General features: G+C 44.5%; 1 protein-coding gene across 1 annotated transcript in view; it reads right to left on the minus strand.

Moving 5' to 3' along the window:
• LAMC1 (laminin subunit gamma 1) overlaps positions 1-20,949 on the minus strand; it is a 70,000-nt gene that overhangs the window by 48,281 nt on the left and 770 nt on the right. Inside the window, exons 3-5 of the mRNA XM_035898067.1 lie at positions 20,364-20,473; positions 19,496-19,529; positions 18,289-18,345 (exon numbers count right to left, since the gene is read on the minus strand). Of these exons, the coding sequence (XP_035753960.1) occupies positions 18,289-18,345; positions 19,496-19,529; positions 20,364-20,473 (201 nt within the window). The remainder of the gene's footprint in view (positions 1-18,288; positions 18,346-19,495; positions 19,530-20,363; positions 20,474-20,949) is intronic.

Genomic DNA, 20,949 nt, shown 5'->3' on the forward strand with positions numbered 1-20,949 from the left:
TTTCCTGTGAGCATATTTTTTGTACACTTTTTTTTTTTTTTTTTTTTTTTTTACACAAATTATCCAAAATCAACAGGACTGCTGCCGAGCACCACAGGTGGAAGCAGATGCTGCAGTCCTCTGCATTGGCTACACGTCCCTCAGCTGATCTCTGCTGTACAAACCCAAACTCGCACCCACAGAAAGTCTGCACGTAGCAGACACAGCAGATGCAAAGGCAGTGTCAGGTAATCTTGGGCCTTGCAGGGAAGGGACAAGGCAACGTCTCTGGTACATGATCCTCTCTGCAAACAGCACAAGCTTTCTGTAGGGAAGTTACTAAGAAATCAGAAACACTTAAGGAAAATGTGAAAGCTGGGGGCGAAGGGGAAGGAAGGGGAAATGTTGTGTGCAAGGGGGTTGTGTTTGCTAAAATAAATATATTTTTGAAAAATTTTGAAGTACTAAAAAATTGAAATAATTTTCCTCCACCTGCACAAAAAAGCAGCAGCAAACAACCCTGCTCTGTACCAATACCACAGGACAGGCAGCACAGAGCATCCTAACTCTGCCTGAAACAGTTCAATGAATCCACAGCCAAGGAAATGTTTGGTTACAAGAAGAGAGACACACCTACCAGACATACATACCACTATACCCCACCAGCAGTAGCAAGGGAACTAAGCAAGGAGTGTATTTAAAGACTTTATTAATAGAGGCAAGGGGAAGACAGTCCTGTTTCATAGCAACCTCCAAGGTTTTGAAGTTTGTTTCTGTTCTTTTTTTGGGACAGAAACAAAATGTCCCTGACATTTTTCAGGAACAAAACTGTAACAAGTTATCAGAGTTGGAGATCACCACCTTGCCCCTTCCAGGGGCATCACCCCATGAGCAGCCTAGGTAGAGATGCAGAACATTTCACACTCAAGAAAAATTATTCGGCATCTTCTCTACCAGTTCACTTCAGATCAAGGACTTGAAACCCCATCTCTGCAATCCAGGCCTGTGCTTTAAAAAGAAAAAAAGTTAAAAGTTATCAGGCTATAGTATCCAGACCAGCTTCTCTTCCTAAAGCTTTAAAGCAAGAAGCATTCCTAGGCATATACTGCTTTAAACAAGAATGCTTATTTTGGCACAACTTCATTTAGCTGAGAGTACTCTGCTCTTCTCGAGAGGTTAGGAAGGAAGCATCTAGCTGAAAAGCCCCCAGCACCCTGGAAAAAAATTGGTTTCGGAGCAAATAACGCCGCAAACGAAGCTACATGCACCACTTTCAGAGGAGAAGTCTTCATTGAAGCCCATGCCACCGCAGCAGGTATGAATGTCAACCTCGCGCCCCCCCACCCCCGGGCAATTCCTCCTGGCACAAGCCTCTGCACAGCAGCATGAGCGACGCAGCAGCTTCACAGCAGAGTCCCCCAACAGAAGGATTTGTGCTTTTCCTTCCTCAGACAGAGCTGCCTGCCACTCCCAGATCCACCAAGACATCACTAACTTCTCCTCACCAACACAGACCCAGCACATCAGAGGGTCAAAGACCATTCTGACGCTGAGTCAGTAGACAGTCCTAAAGGCACCCCTTGGCCCCATCTCCTGCTAGGAGCTAAAACCCAAAACCCAGAACAACCCACAGTGATGGAAAGATTTTTTTCTGAAGGTTCACACATGCACAAGAATGTTTCCAGGCTTCAGGCACACCCAGGGAGGGCAGAAAGGAGCAGAGTCCTATGGAGTTGCAATGCTGCGTGAAAGGACCAGCCAGGTATCACCATCACCTCTGCTTTCTCCAAATCCTGGTGGGATTCCTGGTTCCTCAGGGTCACAGAAAAAACCACTACATTCACAAAGCTGATCCTGCTGGACAGAGTCCCCCCCACAGGGTCCCCTCTCTGTGCTTCTGGCACTGAACACGAGCCCTGTTTTGTCGCAAGGCAGACAAATCCAGGGAACAGCGGTGGGTTGGGTTCATGCCTCCCCACCACAACCAACACATCTGTCTGCTTAATCTTCTACTTCTCCATCCAGCCATTGAAATTCTGTAGGTCAATTCCTAAAACGTACATATTTATTTCTACAAGTACCTTTGAAGAGGGGTTCATAGGCTTAGATTCTGTTCCCTTCTCATGCAACCTTCAGGTGCATCACATTAGAACTGCAGGTGGGATCACCTCAATTATCGATTACTGCTTATTAATATCACAGTTTTATAACCCAGCACACAGTTTTGAAGCATTTTAATTCACTTCAAAGGCAGCAAGCCTCCATCAGAAAGGTACACTGACACTGGCAACTTCTAGCTTTGTAAACCCCCATTTCAAGGGGCTGCACTGCACTTAGGCTATAACTGCTAGGGAAAAAAAATAGGAGAAGGAAGTAAACACTGGTTTGGGGTTTTTATGGTTTGTTGGTCCAGCAAGAAGAAAAGGTGGGGGAACAGGGGGGAGGAATTTGCCAGTGCTTTGTTTTTGCATGCTCAAAGACAGGGGCGGAGAGGTTTCCCTCTGACACTTCAAAACTGATATAAGTATTTTCAAAAACAGGAGAAAAATCAAAAGTTGCATGAAGAGGGACAGGCAAGAACTCTGCAGATCAGTGCAGAAGTGCTTTACTCATAAGGAGCAGGACAAATATTTGAAAGCCAGGCTGAGTAAACAGGAAAGCCGCAGTCCCCAGAAACAATGGGATCAGCCAGGTTTCTTTTCTGGGTTTTACCACCAATTGTTTCCCTATGCTTTTGGAGAGAAGTTTAATGTCTATGTGCTTAAGACATCCTCTTTAAAAGCATATTAGCTTCCAACAGCACGATGGAGTATCACAGACCAGCTAGGCTGGAAAGCAGACCCTTGGAGTACTTATCCTGCAAGCTTCCGAGTGCCATAACCCACCAGCCAACATAAGCAACTTAGACAGACATTAGCAAGACAAACAGGGACATTCCAGAGATGAAGTTGGGAAGAGGTATTCCAGCTAACATAGGCCAGCACTTCTTCCATCACTATGAATAAAGTGAACCTAGTCCAGGGGTTTGGGTGCTTTTTTGTTCAGGTGTCCAATACTCTGCTGGCAGCAGCCAAAAGAGACACTTTGGGAAAGCCCATGAACAGGCAAAGTGTATAAGGAACTTCTTGCAGTACACTTGAACTTCCAACACCATGCCAGTTGGGCACCGAGCCAGAGACTCTGGTTCTCCACTCACCATCCACTCACAGCATGGACCTGTCTTTCAGGCTGGTCCGGTACCATTTCCACCCTTTTCACATATGTGACAAATTCATGTAAATACCCTCAAAAAGATCTCATGCTCGAGCATCCCAGGGCACTTGGGTCTGGACCACATGCTAACTCAGCCCACCACTGGCCGTCAGGCGTGCTGCGCAGCCCCAGCCTGAAGGGCAGTTGTCAGAACTCACCATAATCTATAAACCTAGCAGGTCACACCTTCGCTGTGTTGAGCACTCCCCCTAGTCAGCACCATTTGACTTTGGGGAAAAACACCTGTAAACCAAAGACTAAGGCATGAAGAATAGCTTGGCTTTTCCTACTGCTTTTGCAAGAGAAGAAACATCATTTGACATGGTGGTCAAGGTACAGGCACAAGCAGCCAGGTGGAGATCACCAATATCTGGGTCTGCCTTTTTTTTTTTATTTAAAAAGTTTGACTAGCTATAATACCATAAGGAAAATAATTTTTTTATAAAAGTGCGATTTGGTTGTTTTGGTTTTTAAATGCAAAGTAATTACATGCAAATGCTGGAAAGAAACACAGGAAAACCCTGGATATCTTTGACAGATTTCCATCGTTTTCTACAGTCACATCCCCCATGCAGTTGTGCCTTTATCGTACACGAAAAGCAAAGAAAAACTGTGTGGAGATTCCCAAGCTGGTACAAAGCCGCAAGCAGGAAGCAGGTCTGAAACACAGGGGTTTGGCAGAAAACAACAAAAAACCACAAAGAGTAAAGGGAGCCTCGCACACAAGAGGCAAGACAAACCTGACCTTGAAAACCAAGTAACTGCGACAGCTCAACTACTTTGAGCCTCCATTTCTTCCATGACAGCAGAAAAGGCAGCGAAAAATACAAAAGCAGTGGAAGCAAAAAAGAATAATAAAAAAAATTTTTAAAAGAGTGAAACTAAGAACCTCTTTCGCCCAACAGTTAAGTAGCTAAAGCTTTCTGTACCAACCTGACACGAAAGTTCCCAGGGCAAAAGCAAGCTGCCAGCTATATTCCCAAATTTAGCACAGAAATATTGTGACCTATGACAGTGAATATTTCATAACTTACAACCACGAGGATAAATAGAAACTTTAAAAAAAGGCTTATAGAAGCATGCTGCTCATTTGAACTCCAAAAAAGCCTCAGAGCACAACAGCATTTTCTCATCTGCCAAAAAAACCCCACCAACCTATAGCCTCCATTATTTTTTTAAGGAAGTTGAAAACTACTACTGTTCTTCAACTGAAACCCTCCAGAAATATTAAAATAATTTGCCAACATTTACTTTCCATCTTCAGAAATTAATTGTAAATGTGTGCACTTGCTCTGAACACATTTTAGCTATGCACCATGTGAAGTCAGGGAGGGGTGCTCCCCACCACGCTCCAGCCCCTGCACTGCCACACACCTACCATGCCCAAGAAAACAATAAACTTTTCCACATTTAGAATAAAGGCAAAACCAGTAAGTGATATGAAGTAACCTAGTTATTTTTATGGAGGTTTTTTTTTTTTTTATATACACACTTTTTAGGATCTCTTTATATTACTATGAGCATCTGTTGCACAAGTCAAAGCTGCATGGAGATGAACATCCTCCCAATGACGTATGACACGATTTTGGGATCGTTTTGAGTCTGGGTGAGGAAGCACCATTAATGGCTCCTTATCAAAATACACATTCCCCTGCTGGGCTGCGTCTTGAAGATTAGATGATCCTACTATATCAGGGGGAATCCTAATCGTGTGAGGAGGAGAGGAAAAAAAAAAATTAAAAAATCTGTGCAGTGCAAAGGAAGAAAGAAGGGAATAATTGTTATGTTGCAAAACCCCAAACTTCAGCAAAACCCTCCCTTATTCCTACTATTTTAGAAAAACTAAAAAATAAAAAACCCCACAAAAAACCCAGTCCACAGCATTTTACCTTCCCTTTACGTTTGTCCTATGTTCCAGTTTCCTGCAGAACTGCAGTTCCACACAGTTACAGATGACTTTCACAGCTGCACAAGAGACAGTTGGATACAGAGTAATACCTGGCAAGAGTTGTGCAGGCTTGAGATAAGCCTGTGTATCTGCTAACACAATCAGCAACAGTGCAATAAAATCTGTGTGGTCACTGTGATGACAAAACACAGATACCAACAGCTGACTGCTACTATAAAGAAGTCAGCTTGAGACAGGAGACTCAGGAAATTGCTCTCCATCATTTCATGCACTATTTACATTTATTTAGCAGCTCATCTCTGCAACCATGACGGCTGGAGACATTAGTGGAGACATATAGGTTTATATTTGGGGACACAGCTTCATAGTTACAGAATCCCACCAAATAAAGGTCCTGCGGGCTTTTGCCTTCTCTTCTGAAAAGTCTGCCTTTGACTTGGAGCAAGCTTGGCAAAGTTAGGGGTCCTGAAAAAAAAATCATTCCATTTTTACAGTGGTTACACCTACAGGGGAGAGGGAAATTGCAGAGACTTACTTCTTTGCTGCATGGTACAGATCAGTACAGTGTTATTATTTCCACTGTATCATCACTTGTGCTTTATTCCCTTATATATTATGTGCTTGCCTGCACAGCAATGGGACAAAGTAAGAGAGATTTTTAGTGAAGGAAATAGTTATTCCCAAAAGCAAAATCTATTAGATATTATTTCAGGTTCTTTCACCAACTAGCTTTGCAGCTGGTGCCTCTTAATTACAAAATGCAACAATTCTTCAGGAATCCTAAGCTATTTGTAATCCCAAGTACTATTTGTAATAATTGCCCTACCTAATGAACAGTAGCAAACTAAAAACCTGATTTATCCAAAAGACTGTCTCCTCTCAGCTCAAAAAAAGCAGCTCCTCAGTGCAGGGACAAGAAGACATAAGAGAGCAACCCTTTCCAAAACCTGGTGCTTCTTAACATACAAGGCGTGCTTCAGCTTCCAGCGAACCTGTCAACACCAACACAATAGCCCTGCCTTGAGCACTTCTATTTTTAACATTTTCCATCCATGCAAAGGACAACTATTTAATAAATCTAAAGGAAGTGTAAGTAAAAGAGTTGGACAAAACTTTTTTCAGGGCCAGCCCTATTAACACAAGCACAAGCTATAACCTTAGGCAGCCCAAATGCATTCCAGGGATTACTGAATTACCAACGTATACCAACGGCCTCAGAGACAGGAGAGATGCCGAAAACTGATGCCTGATTACCTGGGAGCACAACAGCACATGACAGATTTGGATCTGATGCAAAGGTCAACGCACAATGTGCTTGTGTGACGGAGTATGTGTCATCTGGTACAGCTGCCATGGAGAATAGGTGCTATAAAGGACAAAGTTGACCTTTAATAGCTTGTTATTCATTAGATCTATCTGATCCGTTTAATTTTCTTTAGGATGCCTACGATCGTGCTGTAAAGCTGAGCACTTGCAGAGTGCCTTAAAACCCCCCCTGGACTATGTACACATGTGCACACTATCTTTAGCAAACAAGCCTTTGCTTGCCTCGCTGGCAGGATTCGGCTTGTGTTCAGGCTGAAGATACCCTGCTCCAGAACAGTCACAAACTTGCTGTGCTGGAAGGAGACTAGGAGTTTAACACCAAAAATAAAGCAACCTGGAGATTTTTCAGTCTCTATCCCAAAAGGAAGGAAGGGACTGAGCACTCCAAAACCCCCAGCAGGACTGTGGCTTACGTACCCCAGTGACTTCACACAACTTATGAAACCAAGCCCATTTTGGATAGCTTTCAAGCATTATCTGGAGAGGAGAAAGTTAACTATTCACCACCTTTCCCCCAAATGGGAAGGGAGGGGGAAGGATGAAGTTGCACTGTAAAACTATGCTTGCACTTGGAAAGGAGCTTTCAATGATCTGACAGAAGAGCATCTGTCCCCATGCTCTGCTTTCAAGCATCGCTACCTGTACATCCCTTGCAGGGATAAAACAGAAATTACCTCAGTGCATGCTCTGCCTAAGCACCCCCACAACCTGAACACCCCACCAGTGATCACCGTACCTCTCCCCAGCACATCAGAGGCAGCTCCAGGCCAGCAGATGGGCTGGATCCTTCCAGCAAGAGTCGCCTGGGCAGGAACTGCTGCATATCCACGCAAAAATGCATTGCTCTAGGGGTTTTCTTGCTCACCTTTATCTTTGTGTGGGCAGGACACATACTAAAGGGAGACCTCTGTAAGAAAAGCCCTCAGGTATGCTAAACTCATTTTCCATTCCTCCAGGCACCCACAGATTAAGCAAGTAGGTGAAAGTTGCACTGAAAAAAAAAAAAACCACACCTCTCCTTGGGACTAATGAATACAGTTCATTTGCCAGAGCAAAGAGCACTTTTTTTTGTCCCCCAAAACAGAAGGCATAACCATTTTTGTATCTATATTTTACAATATTTAGCACCGTTCATTGGTTGACTCCCTTTGGTGGAAGAGCAGCTCTACAGCTCTGTACAGGTGGCAGATGACTTGCAGGAAAATTTCCTCCTAGGAGACGCATATGCCAACTTTTTATCTCTTGCAGAGCTTTTTAACAAAAGAAATGCTGATGCAACATCACCCTGGCAAACCTGACACATAAAGAACAGTAATTCTGCAGGAGCTGCTCTAGTAATTAACCCAAATTGCTGAGACACTTCAGCCTCCTTCTCTCCTTTGGCCATATGTTTAACTCTTAGATACGTGATGAATATCAGCAGCACAAGAGTCCTTTATGAGCTCTATCTCATCCATCACTACGGGAACTCCAAGCCCATAAAGAGAAGAGCAAGTCATTATGGTGTTATTAATTCTAAAATGAATAAGCCTATAAATTTAATTGCGTTGGGATGCACCATCTCAATCTTCAGCATCAGTTATGAAAATTAGATTTAGTTTCACATTGACTTGTTTTTTTTAATAATTCTTTGTGATGAAAAGCTTTAAAAAAAATACAAGTGGACTGTTGATCTATAGTGTAAAAATCACTTGATAAATCTGTTGCCCTTGCATCTGCTTCCAGGCTAGTCAAGCAGCTGCATAAATATCAGTTTGCCCACTTATTTTAACGGGTTATTAATGTAAAAAAACCAAATCTCATTACTGCTTATGCAAAGTCAGCTAAAACAAGCTAGGACAGCTGAATCTCCAAATGAAGACATTTTGCATAAAGTAAAACTCCACAAGAATTCAGTGTTTTAACTTGAGCACACATATGAATGTCTTCTCTATGAAAAACAACTTACTTGAACTAATGAGCTGCATCCACATGCAAGGGACAAAAGTGGAAATTTCAGATTGCTCATTTCCCTCCTTTCACAAAAGTCTGAGCTTTCAAAGCTTACAGCAGCTCCTCATAACCCAAAGTCCTCACTTTGAGTTCATCTTATCACAAGGGTCCTCCCAAAAAAAGTTTCAAGGTGTTTTCAAAAACTGGCTGCAACTGCTCTAAGTCTGTCCCCCATCCTTCAGGCTGTGCATCCCTGGTGCCTCCTTCCCACCAACCAGCACTGAGGTGGCCCCAAGCACATCCCAGTATCACCAAGGCCACCAAAAGGTTATCTTTCCATCAAATTAGCCGCTGGGACTTAATCAAGTAAGCTGATACAGCCAGCCAAGGGCTGCAGGATTCCTTGCCCCCAGCTGCGGTGAACTGGGCAGGGCTGAGAGCAGCCAGCATACCTTAAGAGACAGTGAAGCCACACCTTCATTTCTTGCCTCCCAAATTTTAAGCACACCACTGAGCCACAGGACAGCTATTCTGCAAGGACACCGTGCGATTCAGGCACACAAAACGCTTCTGCCTTGTAATCTGTTGTCAGCAACTGAATGCAAACCACATGACTGTCAGCATGAAAGCCTTGGGGCTGGTGGAAGAGGAAAGAGGGGAAGAAGCAGATGTGCAAGATAAAAAATGGTATAGAAATATATGGCAAGTATGGGAGCACCTCCTGACTACTGTCCATTAGTCAAGCCCAGAACAGAAAGCCCGAGCCTCCTACAGCTCATCCTTATGGCTTGTATCTAATTTTGGAGAATTGTAGAATGGTTTGGGTTGGAAGGGACCTTTAAAGGTCACCTAGTCCAACCCCCCTGCAATAAGCAGGGACATTTTCAACTAGATCACATTGCTCAGAGCCCCGTCTAACATGACCTAAATGTTTCCAGGGATGGGGCATCTACCACCTTGTCCTGGAGGCTCTTGCCCTCCCCATCACGTCTCATGTCTCTGAAGGCAGATGCAAGAACAACAAAGCGTGGTCTTTGCATATACCTCAAGAAGCAGGACAGTCAGAAAACCACCACGGCTGTTTTTTATTTCTTATTTCTTCACACCCCGCCCCCTCCCCCCCCCAGGCACAGTGAGGCTGTCCTTATTTTAGACCTGGCAAGACACCTTGTAGTACCACCTGAAGCAACTGCCATTTCTTTCCCAAGGGCAGCCAAGCATGATGGTAACTTGATGAGTAACTGCTATGCATAAAACACCTTTCACAGCCTCCATGCCTACTTTTCAACCAAAATCTTTTGCAATCCATTACTTTTTCTGCTGAGCTACCTATGCTGAAAGCTGGCTTTAAAACATCGGCAGGAGAAAAGCAGAAGCTGATAGATTTCAACGGTATGCTTTAAGATAAGCCTCCCCTGAACAGCCAGCACAGCTACCTGAACAAAGCAAGTGTTTCTGCAGACCACATACTGCTACAGGAGCACACGCTCCGTTTGCATTTTGGACTATTACCAGCAAATTTCTTAAACAAGTCTGGACACACGTCATTCCTCAATGGGGGGTGATAAAGGAAGTTTTCCCATGTTACGCTAATTACACCCAGAGAGCAGAGACGTGAACCGAACACTCCACACTTTCACATCCTCCATGGGTCCAATAGCAACACCAACTCGTTTTTCTGAGGCTTCTTCCAGCTGGTCTCTTGTGGTTTCCCCAAAGCCATAAGCAGCTTTCTGCAGCGGGACCAGAGGAAGCAGCGGGGATGCTGAGCACACGGGGATGCCCGGACCAAGCAGCTGTGTGTGTGCAGGAAGGACAAAAGCCAGTGGGGCTGCCAGCACTGCTGTGAATTTCAAAGACTCATGAGATTTAGCCAGGCACAGTCTAAACTTTTTGGTACACAGTGCTAAATGACTCAAATTAACGACTCCAAACTCTATGTTTTGCCGAACCACTTCTCTTCCCACAACCCCGCTCTATACCCTGTATAACCACTCAATACCACTCCCACCGATGGGATCACCCTTTCAAAGCACGTTTCATTCCCTCCCACTGTTTTCAAGTTAATGTCAACTTTTTAGGGGTGGGAGCAATAGAAAAAAAGCGAGATTTGGGGGACAGAAAGGCTGGGAGACAGGGTCCCTCCCATCTGCCAGAACAGCATGTTAATTTTCTACCACACATTTCACAAAAGAACATACCACAGCCCTGGAATTGCAAAACAGACTGTATGGATGACATGAGAAAACGTGATTAATTTGCAGACAATTAATGAGGAAACCTATTTTCTAGGAGGTTTTGCAATAGGAAGAATTGAGCTTCCTATAAACATTTGTAGCTTCTTCCATGTAATAGCTAGTGACACTATCCAGCCAAAGATCGGTGTCAGCAGCCCAGACGATAGCACTGTTGTAACTGTGCATCCAAATCCTTGGTTAATTAACCATTAATTTGGTGAATAAGAAAGCACAAAAGAGACCAGAGCCATCTACTTCAAGTGCACCAGCAAACCGGTCCCGTTCATTCCCTGACACAAATAAGCTTTACAAGGGCTGTAAGCAAAGCTCTCAGCCTCTGCCAATGACTGCAGTACTCAGGAGCGGCCAGTGCTGCAGCTGCATCACAGCTGCTCCAAGCAATTTTTGGACACCATGGGTAGGTGCTATGAATTAGGAGTAAAACATGACTTGTCATTAAAAAAAAAACCAGGATTGTCACTGCCATATTTTTGCTTGAACTCACAATCAGCACAGAAAGACAACAAACCTGACTTTGGGAATCTTCTGACATCCTTCCCCAGTGATACCCCTGTACTTTCAGAGCCGCAGACAAACATATTTTCCTAGAGGTTTCTAAATATATCGGTGGATACCAAATTAAGGTCTTTTAAGAATGCCTCTTGGACAGTTTTTCATTAAATTGCGTGCTCTGTGCTCAAATAAAGACTGGGAGCAGTCTACCAGGGAACAGAGAAAACCAGCCTGCGGTACAAGGGGTGCCCCAAGTTCAGGATTTACAGCCTTCCCAGCATCTTCCAAGCAATTACAGGCTTCTCCTGACGCAGCTCCTACATCTTACAAGGAAAGGAAGTACAGGAAAATAAGGCTACAAGGAAATCTGTGACAAAGAAAATATACCTGAAGCTGACCAAACCCCGTAACTGCTATTCCTGCCCACTCGATAGGGATAGATGAGCAATATGGTCTTATCCTGCAGACTTTCAGCCAGATGCTCGCTCATCTATGGCAGCTACTTCTAGCAACTTCACCCAAAAGTCTCGACTCTCTGGTTTAAAGAAATCTAATTCTGGAAAAAGGTGCTGTTTATTCCTGCCTTTCTGGGATACTGACAGACAAGAATAACTAAGGTCACTTGCAAAAGAACCACAGTTTCAGAGCCATAGTTCTGTCAGTTAATTGTCTCCTAGAGGTATTTACCATGATTTGAAATATCAGTCCTTCATAAAAACCACAAGCTTCCCTTCCTAACCAGAAGTCAGGGACTCCAGCACCGCAACAACCTACTTGCAATGTTTTCAGACAAATTGCCAAAAAGAAGCAGACAGCACTAAATAAACTTTCTCATAACAATTACGACAGAAGTAAAAAAGGCCCTTATTTCCTAAAAGTGCTAGAAAGCTCTTGGAAAAGCTCATCTCTATTACTACTCCCAAAACAATCCGTACTTTGTTCCATAAGGAACTCAGGTTGGACTGCCGGCGGGAGGGAGGGTGTGAGAAAGGGGCAGCGTGCATGTACGATGTATGCAGAGTCACTCTGCTTAGAAAGCAGAAGGGCGGTGACTCGTGTAATGCCAGTAATTTAATCAGTTAACTCATGCCTGCAGAGCACAGATGGAGCGGACTGAAGAGCCATTCCAGTCCCAAGCACCCTTCCCAGCTCCACCAGCAATCCCAGCAGCAGGGGTGGGGGTGGACAGGGGAGGGAGCTGGCTGGGAGATGAAGCAAAGAGAAAACTAGGTTTCGTTAAATAGACACTGCATGGTGATGATGGGACATCGCTTTATTTAGAGTTCACATTTCACCCTGGCAGCAGCACCGGCCCCTGCAGCAGCTGCCCCAAATCTCTTCACTCCATGCTTTGTGTATTTTCTTCATAACCCTGCCGGGAATCAGCAGCAATAAATATTAGATTTTAATGACAAAATAATGGCTGCAACTCAAGAAAACTTACAACTGTCCTTAGAGATGAGGGGCTTCCTCCCTCGCCAAACCCCAAAGTGTGCAAGAGGGGAAACTACAGAATAATACTAAGCATTTAACAATTTTGAATTTGCGTTGTACCTCTCTCTCATCTGAGTCTGATGAAAATGAAAACTGCCGGCCTCTTGGCTGAAGACATGTATGAAACAACCAGCACAGGAGGGCAGCAGCAACACTACCCACACAGGCTGAGAGGCTACTGCTGGGACCAGAAGTGCCAGGACATCTCAGCAGAACAACCCCATCCTGGGGATGGGGGAACGCCCCCAGTTGCACACTAAAGGAACATCTCAGTACCAGGGAAACAGGAACAGGAGGGAGGACAGCAGGACCCACGAGACCTGTGAAAGCAGAGAAAGCAGCAGCTGGAAGGAAGGCACCAGCTGCTGTAATAAAATAAAAGTAGGTTGCTGGGCCAACCCCTGCGCCCCCACCGTAGCCAGGAGGTAGGGCAGAGGGAGACATGCCAGATCCCCACAAACAAACCACATTTTTTTTCCGAAGCTGGGAGGCAAGGACAGCAGGCAGGGCAGCCTCTCCACAGCTGCTCCTTAGGGACCAGCCCCACAAGCTGCCGGGAAGAAAATCCCACTGCAAAATCCCACCGGATGGGAGCATGTAAAGAACTGCAGATGAAACAACTATAAATAATCATCATAATCAGAAGCGGACCACAGAATTCCTAGGACAAGAATGTTTTCTTTTTACTCGGTCAAGCAGTCCCACTTTACACTCTGATACCAAGAAGCATCCAGGAGGGACTGATTTTTCATTGCACTTACCTCAGTAAGAGATACTCCCAACAGAAACTGTGCCCTTCAGAGCATGTAGCTTATACTCCACAACCTTCTAAGTACAGCATAAGAAAGTACCACAAAAACTGACCGTTTATCCCCCTTGAAGGGGTTCTGTGCAGCCATTTGCTTAAAGACTCTATGAGACACATTATCTTTTAATTCAAAGAAAGTTAGAAAGATTCGTTTTCCTGGGGGGTGGGGGGGGTGGGGGAAATGCGCAGGGAAGGGAAAGCATTTTTTTTTAAATCTGTTCAGGATCCTTGATACCTTCCCCCCACAAAAAAAACAAGCCAGCTCAAGCACAACATGCTATACAAGCACCAGCTCACCAAAGTGGGAATAAGGTCTTTTCTGATGCAGAGTAAGTTGGACTATAAAGCAGACCTTCAAAAATAATTTGCAAGATGAAAGCAGCATGCTTAGAACTGGGTTGGTGCCAACCTCAAACTCCACAGCGCTCCCTCGGCCCCGGAGCACTCAAGGGAACGAGCATTTCGGGCAACCCACTGGCAAGCCAAGCTCTACCACGTGCAGTCAGCTGCTGCCTGCTTGAACACACACGTGCTGGGGAAGAACAACCCCTGTTATCAAGGAGGTTTTGATGTTCAGTAGGTATTAGGTGTTTGGGGTTTTTGGGGGGGTTTTTTTGTTTTGTTTTTTTTTTTTGTTTGTGGGTTTGTTGGGTTTTGTTTTTTGTTTTTGTTTGTTTTTTTTTTTTAAGAGACTCCTCAGACATAGCTTATCTATTACAAAGGGTTAAGAGCAACGCAAGGGCTGTCTTCCTCCTTTCCACTTCATGCTACTGGTAGAGGCCAGCTGCTCACATGTGAAGTCATTTAACAATTCTGCACCCTGATCTTCCCACAGGAAGATCTCAGGTCCCTGAGGATGAGTTAAGAGAAGTACCTTGTCATCCTGTAAAACACAGGACCCACTACAAAGCCAAGTCAGACAAGCAGTTCTCCAAGCACACCAAAGTCTGCAACAGAGAGAAGAACATTACAGAAAGCTGACCTGAGAACCCACAAACCCTGAGTCTTTGCAAGATCTCAATATATTATCTCTACAAACACCTTAAAAATCTTCCCCTACCCCCACAAAAATAACAAACCCCCAAACCAACCATACAAATAAGCCCTCAAGCTATCTGGAAGCTACCTCCCATGTACAAGATGGTACTAGCTTACCTACCAAAGAAAAAAATCCAATAATAGTTTTTGGATACTATTTCTAAAAGAGGAAGTTTTTAAATTCTCCGTTACTGAACACAGCTGTGTTGTGTCAGAACTGGAGGCACGATTACGGCTGGAAACAGCTCTTTGATGACTATCACACTGGAATATCTAAAACAAGTAGAAGCATGGAAACAAGAAGTGCTTTGCCACCCAGTTTCAAAACAAAATGCTGAAGATCACCAAATAATATATAAGGGGGTTGGTTGGGGTTTGGGGTTTTTTTAAAGATCTCTCAAATAGTGCTGGACTGGTAGGAAAAAAGATTAAAGACTGAAGCACATTTTTTTTATTATTTAATTAAAATTACCTTGCCGTTTCAGATCCTTTTATAGTTGATGAGTTTTCACCATTTTCCAAGCTTCTACATGAGAAAAATTCTGAGAAACTTACCTCAGCAGTACCTAACATACCCCACAAAGACTAACAACAGCTTGCACCTGCAGTCTGGCAGGCTACGAAAGGCAGCCTCGCATCTCAGTATTCCCGGTCCCATTTGACAGCTGTACATGTCTACTAGCAGCAGCTCTCTAATCTCACAGCGCAGTTGCTTCGTTAGCAGCTGTCCTGAACCTCTCATCAATGCTGATGTGACAGCCAACCTCACCACTGTACCAGCACACTGCTAAAAACCCAGCGTGACTCAAGGGATGCTACAGACCATGAGAGCAATGCCAAGTACATCTTTTGCAGATGGCTTAGCATTAAGAGATCGTCCCAATATTACTAAGAGTTTTAAACACAGCTCATGATGCCACATCTTCAACACAAGCATCCACATTTCATCCCTCACTTCAAGCCTGTAAAGCTTGAATTGAGACACATAGAGCTACTCTGCATTGGGGAACCCAACATACTCCCACCGTTTGCACAGTGGAACAACAGACCCAGCAAGGTTTTTGCAATTTATCAGGAAACTATGAAACTCATTTTATTTTCTGAACAAAACACACTGTGGTAGCCGTCAATATGCAAGACTTCATGGTTAAGAAATGCGTAAAAGCAGGCTGAAACAGTTCTTCTTGGGCAGGAGCTTACAAGAGGGGCCGCAGCCCCAGGCTAAGCTTCCCAAGGTTATTACAAACCAGAGACGGTGACGTTAGATACCAGTAGTTAAGTTTAACACGCCAGACCTTGTATCCCAGCTAACCCACAGGTAGAAAACAGCACCAGACCGTAAGCCTGCATGAAATCACTCAGCAGTGTCACCGGTGGCAGTAAGTGATGAATTAGGGCCCCGAGGACACAAGCAGGAGGTCTCAGTCTGACAAGGGTTGTATGATTAAGGACAACACTCACAGTCCTCTTTTTAAGAATTACGGTGAACTAGGGATCCAAGTTTCCCATCCCATCCATCTGCGCTGGAAATTACTTTCTCTACGTGTTGTTTGCAGAGCAATCCCATTTTCCATTTCTGTGGGAAGCGGCAGCCTGGGATTTTCACTTGCAGATTCAGAGAGGCCAGGGGAACCTCCCAAAGCCTCAGGCTACAAGAGAAACGCTACTTAATGCTACTGAACAAGTCAGACATTTTTCGGCGAGCTAACAATTCTGAGCAGCAAACAGTTTCCAAGGTTTAAACCTACAAAAGCAACTATTTGACTGTGTCAAAACCAGCGATTAATCCTTCTAGCAAATCAGGGCAAGCACCACAAATCGCAGCTGTTTTTGCAGCAAAATAGCACACAATCCCAGCTCTCACCATCCCCCAGAATAAGTGCTCTGCCATGTATAGTATTCCCAAAGGCATCACGCAGTGGCATCAGCATCCCAAGAAAGATGCAGGACAGAGGAGTTGGAGAAAACCTGGGAATTTAAAGGGTATGCGGGAAGCGATAAAGAGCTTTAAAGCGACTTTATATAACTGCACTGAACAACTGCTGGCCATTAAAAGCCCTGATCTCTTAACTACTCATGTTGAAACCTGCAAAATGTAAATCAAGCCTTTGCGAGACCAACTAAAATAGAGTCCCCCCCCCGGGGTTCCGCAAATACCACAGTGAAGCCACTGCGGCGCAGGGCCGGCCCTTCCCAACCCAGGCTCAACACGTCTGCGAGGGCTTCCCGACACACCCCGTAACACCAGCCTAAGTGCTGGAAACACTCTTCCAGCGCGTTAATTACAGTTTCTCGGAGTTCTTAAATTGCAGCTACACTAGGCAAAGCTTCACCTGCGTACGTCCTGCTTGTTCGCAGTTGGTTTCGCGGTGGTTCCCTAGGAAGGCAACGAACCGCAGCCTCGTAAAGTTTTAATAGGATAACCGGCAAACTAAGGGCATCGCTCTGCTGCGCTAAATAAAACAAAGCAACCAACTGCATGCCAGTTGCATAAACTACATACTTAATTTAAAGCACATTTTATAGTCCCCCCTTCAAAAAAAAGCTGCTTTCCTGTACTAAAAAAAAAAAGTCTCGTCTGCTACAAACAACTGGCAAATCAAGCCAAGGCTGAACACAAGAACTGGCCTCTTGCCTGGGTTTCCTTGTAAATGCCTTCAAATGGCAGTCATACCCCAAACTACACTTCACGGACAAAGTATATATAACCAAGCATCAACGCTCTCCTCAAAGCCAAATAAAGGACTGAGCGGTTTGAAAAGGGCGAGGCAAAGGAGACAGGCAATCCATTTCTCCTAACAGCCAGCAGCTTTTACAAGTTCTTTATTTTATACATACAAGACACCATCCAGCTTGATGAGACGGGTTTCTAAGCTGGTCCACAGTAGGGATTTCAGAGGAATTCCAGAGCAGGAACACTCAGCTCTAACCACGCTCCATGCCCACAGACACAACCAACATGTTTTTAAACGAAGGCAACCGGCAATTTAATTTTTCTTCTCAAAAGACAGGCTAGCACAGGGCTGCCTTCCAGCACCGAGCACCACCTTCTCTTCCCAGGCAATGAGAGAAGAGGCAGGAATTGGTCTTTCCTGCCTACCAGATTGTCCTGAATGCACAGTGGAGGCCACCAGCATCATCGGTCAAGCACACTTCCTGGGCACTGTCCCTGCCGAGGTGCAGCGGGCAGCCACCTGCACTGGGAAAGCCAGACCCAACTGCTCCTAGCCCACAGGCTTGTTGATAAAAGCATGGCTGCTCTCAGCAGAGATGGGGCCACACCACCACCGCAAAACAACCACCAGCGTGCTGAGGACGCTGCCTCTTTGTCCGAGGAACAAAACAGCAGGATCACGATAGCTGAAATCAAGCAGATCTGGGCAGAGAGTATAAGTGGTGTGGAAAAATGAGAGGTGGCTCTAGCAGGGACAGTTGGGAAGGGAACGGGGAGGCACAAGTAAAAGCGTATAAAAAAAGGTGTAGAAACAAGGGAAAGCACACAGATATTAGAGCTGCAGAAGGAAGAAGCAAGAAATCTGCTCTGAAAAAAAGATCTAACATCTGAAAAAATACAAGCATTTCCCCAGCAACAGCACCCAGCACCAAAAATACTCCACACACACGGCTTTGTTTTGGTGCGTTAGGGGTCTAAATAAGCAAAGCTGTGCTAAAACGTATGCACACAAAGCGCTGGGGAGATGCCAGAACTATCCCAGTGCTCCCAGCAGAAGTGAACAGCACAGACTGTAAAAATAACGTGATGCTTTGGCTTCAAAAAAAGCAGACAACTAACTACATACCATAATGCCTCAGCTTCCATCTTCTATTTAAAAGCTGGCACCGCTGCCCCAAAGCTCCTTAAGGATTCCTGGAATATGACTGCAGTGTTGGGAAAAGAAGACTGGTTGGGCCAAGCCTAAATTAGAAATAATTCAACCTGAGGAAATGGAAAATGGGGGAAGCGAAGGGATACTTTAAGAAAAGTAGTAGAAAAGACACAGCAGTGCTCCCCCCTCCTCTCATCTGCTAACCTAATTACCCAGACACCACCCCACGAGTTCAACTCCCCCCTTCTCTTGATTTACAGCTGCAAATTCATGTCTCCAAGCCTCCTGGGGGAGGACTCTTACTGAAGGGGTCTTAAGACCCTCTCATACAAAGAGAAACAGCTTTTATAACTCCAGATGCTCCTTGTGCAGGGACTGGCAATTACCCCAATTCGCCTCTCCCCAGGGAGCACCTTAACTTCTGGGCACAGATCTCCTTTCCAAACACTCCTAGGCTCCAAACTTTTAACTCAGTAGTAGTGATCTGCACTATATTTTTCTGTATCAGGCTCTTTGCTACCATCTAGTCCCAAAACTAGCTGTTTTTAAACGTGTTTTGAACTGTAAATTGTAAGAAGAATCAAAGAAATCCACGTTCGTGTGTTGGCAATAGACCCGCAGTTCTTAATGACCTTTTGAATGCTCCTCCAAAAGGTTACGCTGATTTACACGGACCGAACATCGCTGGACCTTAATCAAGACACCCCAAACTGCCAAAAAAATGAGGGCAGGGTGGCATTTCCATGCTGAAAGCCCAGAGTGGATACTGCCAGTCCTGAACTGGTGCAAAGCAGCGCTAACCATTTAGGATACTACTGCTTTTAGAAAGGCAACTGCGGCATCAAACAAGGATTTGGGTTTGAGCACACAGCCTAATCCTCAAAGATCATGCAGAACTAACTGCATAAAAGGGTTTTGTGTCCCAAAATGCATTTATGTCCTACCAAGTACACAAATACTTGTCAAGCCCTTTGCCTCTCCTCTCTTGCTGATGTCAATAATTAAGTGTCCCGCAGACCATGGTGTGCCGCAGGGAACAACCCAGGGGCACACAGAATCCAAACGCAGCACCCAACAGCTCACACAAACAAAGGTGGTTTGAAGACTTCATAAGAGTAAAGCAGAGCAATTCTGCACAGGAGTTTGGGGCATTTGAGACTAAAATGGCACTTTTTGGTACTCGACAGCTCTTCAACCTCAACGAACTCAGCAACCTATACAAAGTTGTACAGGAATATTTACTGCTCACACAGCACATGCACTAATAGCTTAATGCCTTGCTATTAGTTGTCTTAAAACTTAACTCCTACCGCCGCCACCACCACTATGCCCGTAACAGCCTTCCAATTCTTAAAAGGCTTTACACTACAAATGCCTCACCCAAAAACCTAACTGAAAAAAAAAAAAAAACAACCCACACTCAAACATCTGAAAGTCAGCCAGGCAGCTTCTCCTTAAAAAGCTGTACTCTAGTCTAAAAACACAGCAGAGCAAATTCACAAAGCTATAAGAGCCTATGAACAAACCTGAAGCCCAAGTGATTGACAATGATCGTGTTGCAGTGCTACAGTATTTTAAAGATGCAGTTGTTTTCATCAAAGAAACAGGCACGTTTATTCAATGCCCAGGACACAGCACACTATTTGCTCCAGTATGTTGGAAAAATATCCTCTTTTTCCAAGAACACCCATATACATACAGTTGCAAGCACAGCAGTAATACAGACATGCTTATAAACCAAGTTTTACCTTGATAATGAAGAATTATGATGACTTCTATTAAAAAAAAGAAGCTGAGATCAAATCTTAGCTTACTGTTTTTTTCCAGGTGTCCTGAATAAGAAATTCCCAATGTACAAAAATAAAAAAAGATAAGGAGGCCTTAGTAACTACCTCCCCTTATCTGAGCGATTACATACACTTATGTGGTATATTTATTTTGAAGCTTCTAACACAAAAAACCACTTTAGGGCGGTGAGACACTCCCGGCTTCTGGGGCAGATGGATGCGGTCAGCAGGTGACCCCAGTACAAGACTTGGCACCATCACCTCCATCTCATGAACGCGGGTGGGAGCTTTCACAAAACCTGTCCTCGGGTTGCGAAACCCAAGATTCGGCTCCCTGACCCCTAAGGCAACTCTTTTCCCTCCAAATTTCACTGAAAGTGAGATGCATTATTGATGCTAAAACTTAAGGTTCAACAGCAGCTCTTGAATAGAATCCATGAACAGTTACACTGAAGGTTTTTTTAGTTTTTACTTTATTTAATGATGTAAGGATATAAACTGTGGTTTTAACTTTCTGTTGGCTAGCTTGTCTTCCAGGCCAATTACCTCTCCTCTACGTCAAGACTGCTTAAATAACTGAATGAAGAGAGGAAAAGAAAAGCTTGTCCACAGACCAAAGCAAGGGCTAAAACACTTTATCCTCAGGGAACCTCTGGGAATGCCAATCAATCAGAAAACTCACCTTCTCCTTTTTTTGACTCAATGGTTCTGCAGTAATGCCAATGGCCCTAACAAACCTAACCCACCCAGTATTTAAAGGACAGCGCTGCCCCAGTGTAAGAGGACACTGAGCAGGCGTGCCCTTGCACACACACACGTCTTCCTGCAGTGCTTGCTGCTTTTCAAA

This window comes from Egretta garzetta, unplaced genomic scaffold, assembly GCF_000687185.1.
Source record: "Egretta garzetta isolate BGI_Z169 unplaced genomic scaffold, ASM68718v1 scaffold187, whole genome shotgun sequence".
NCBI lineage: Eukaryota > Metazoa > Chordata > Aves > Pelecaniformes > Ardeidae > Egretta > Egretta garzetta.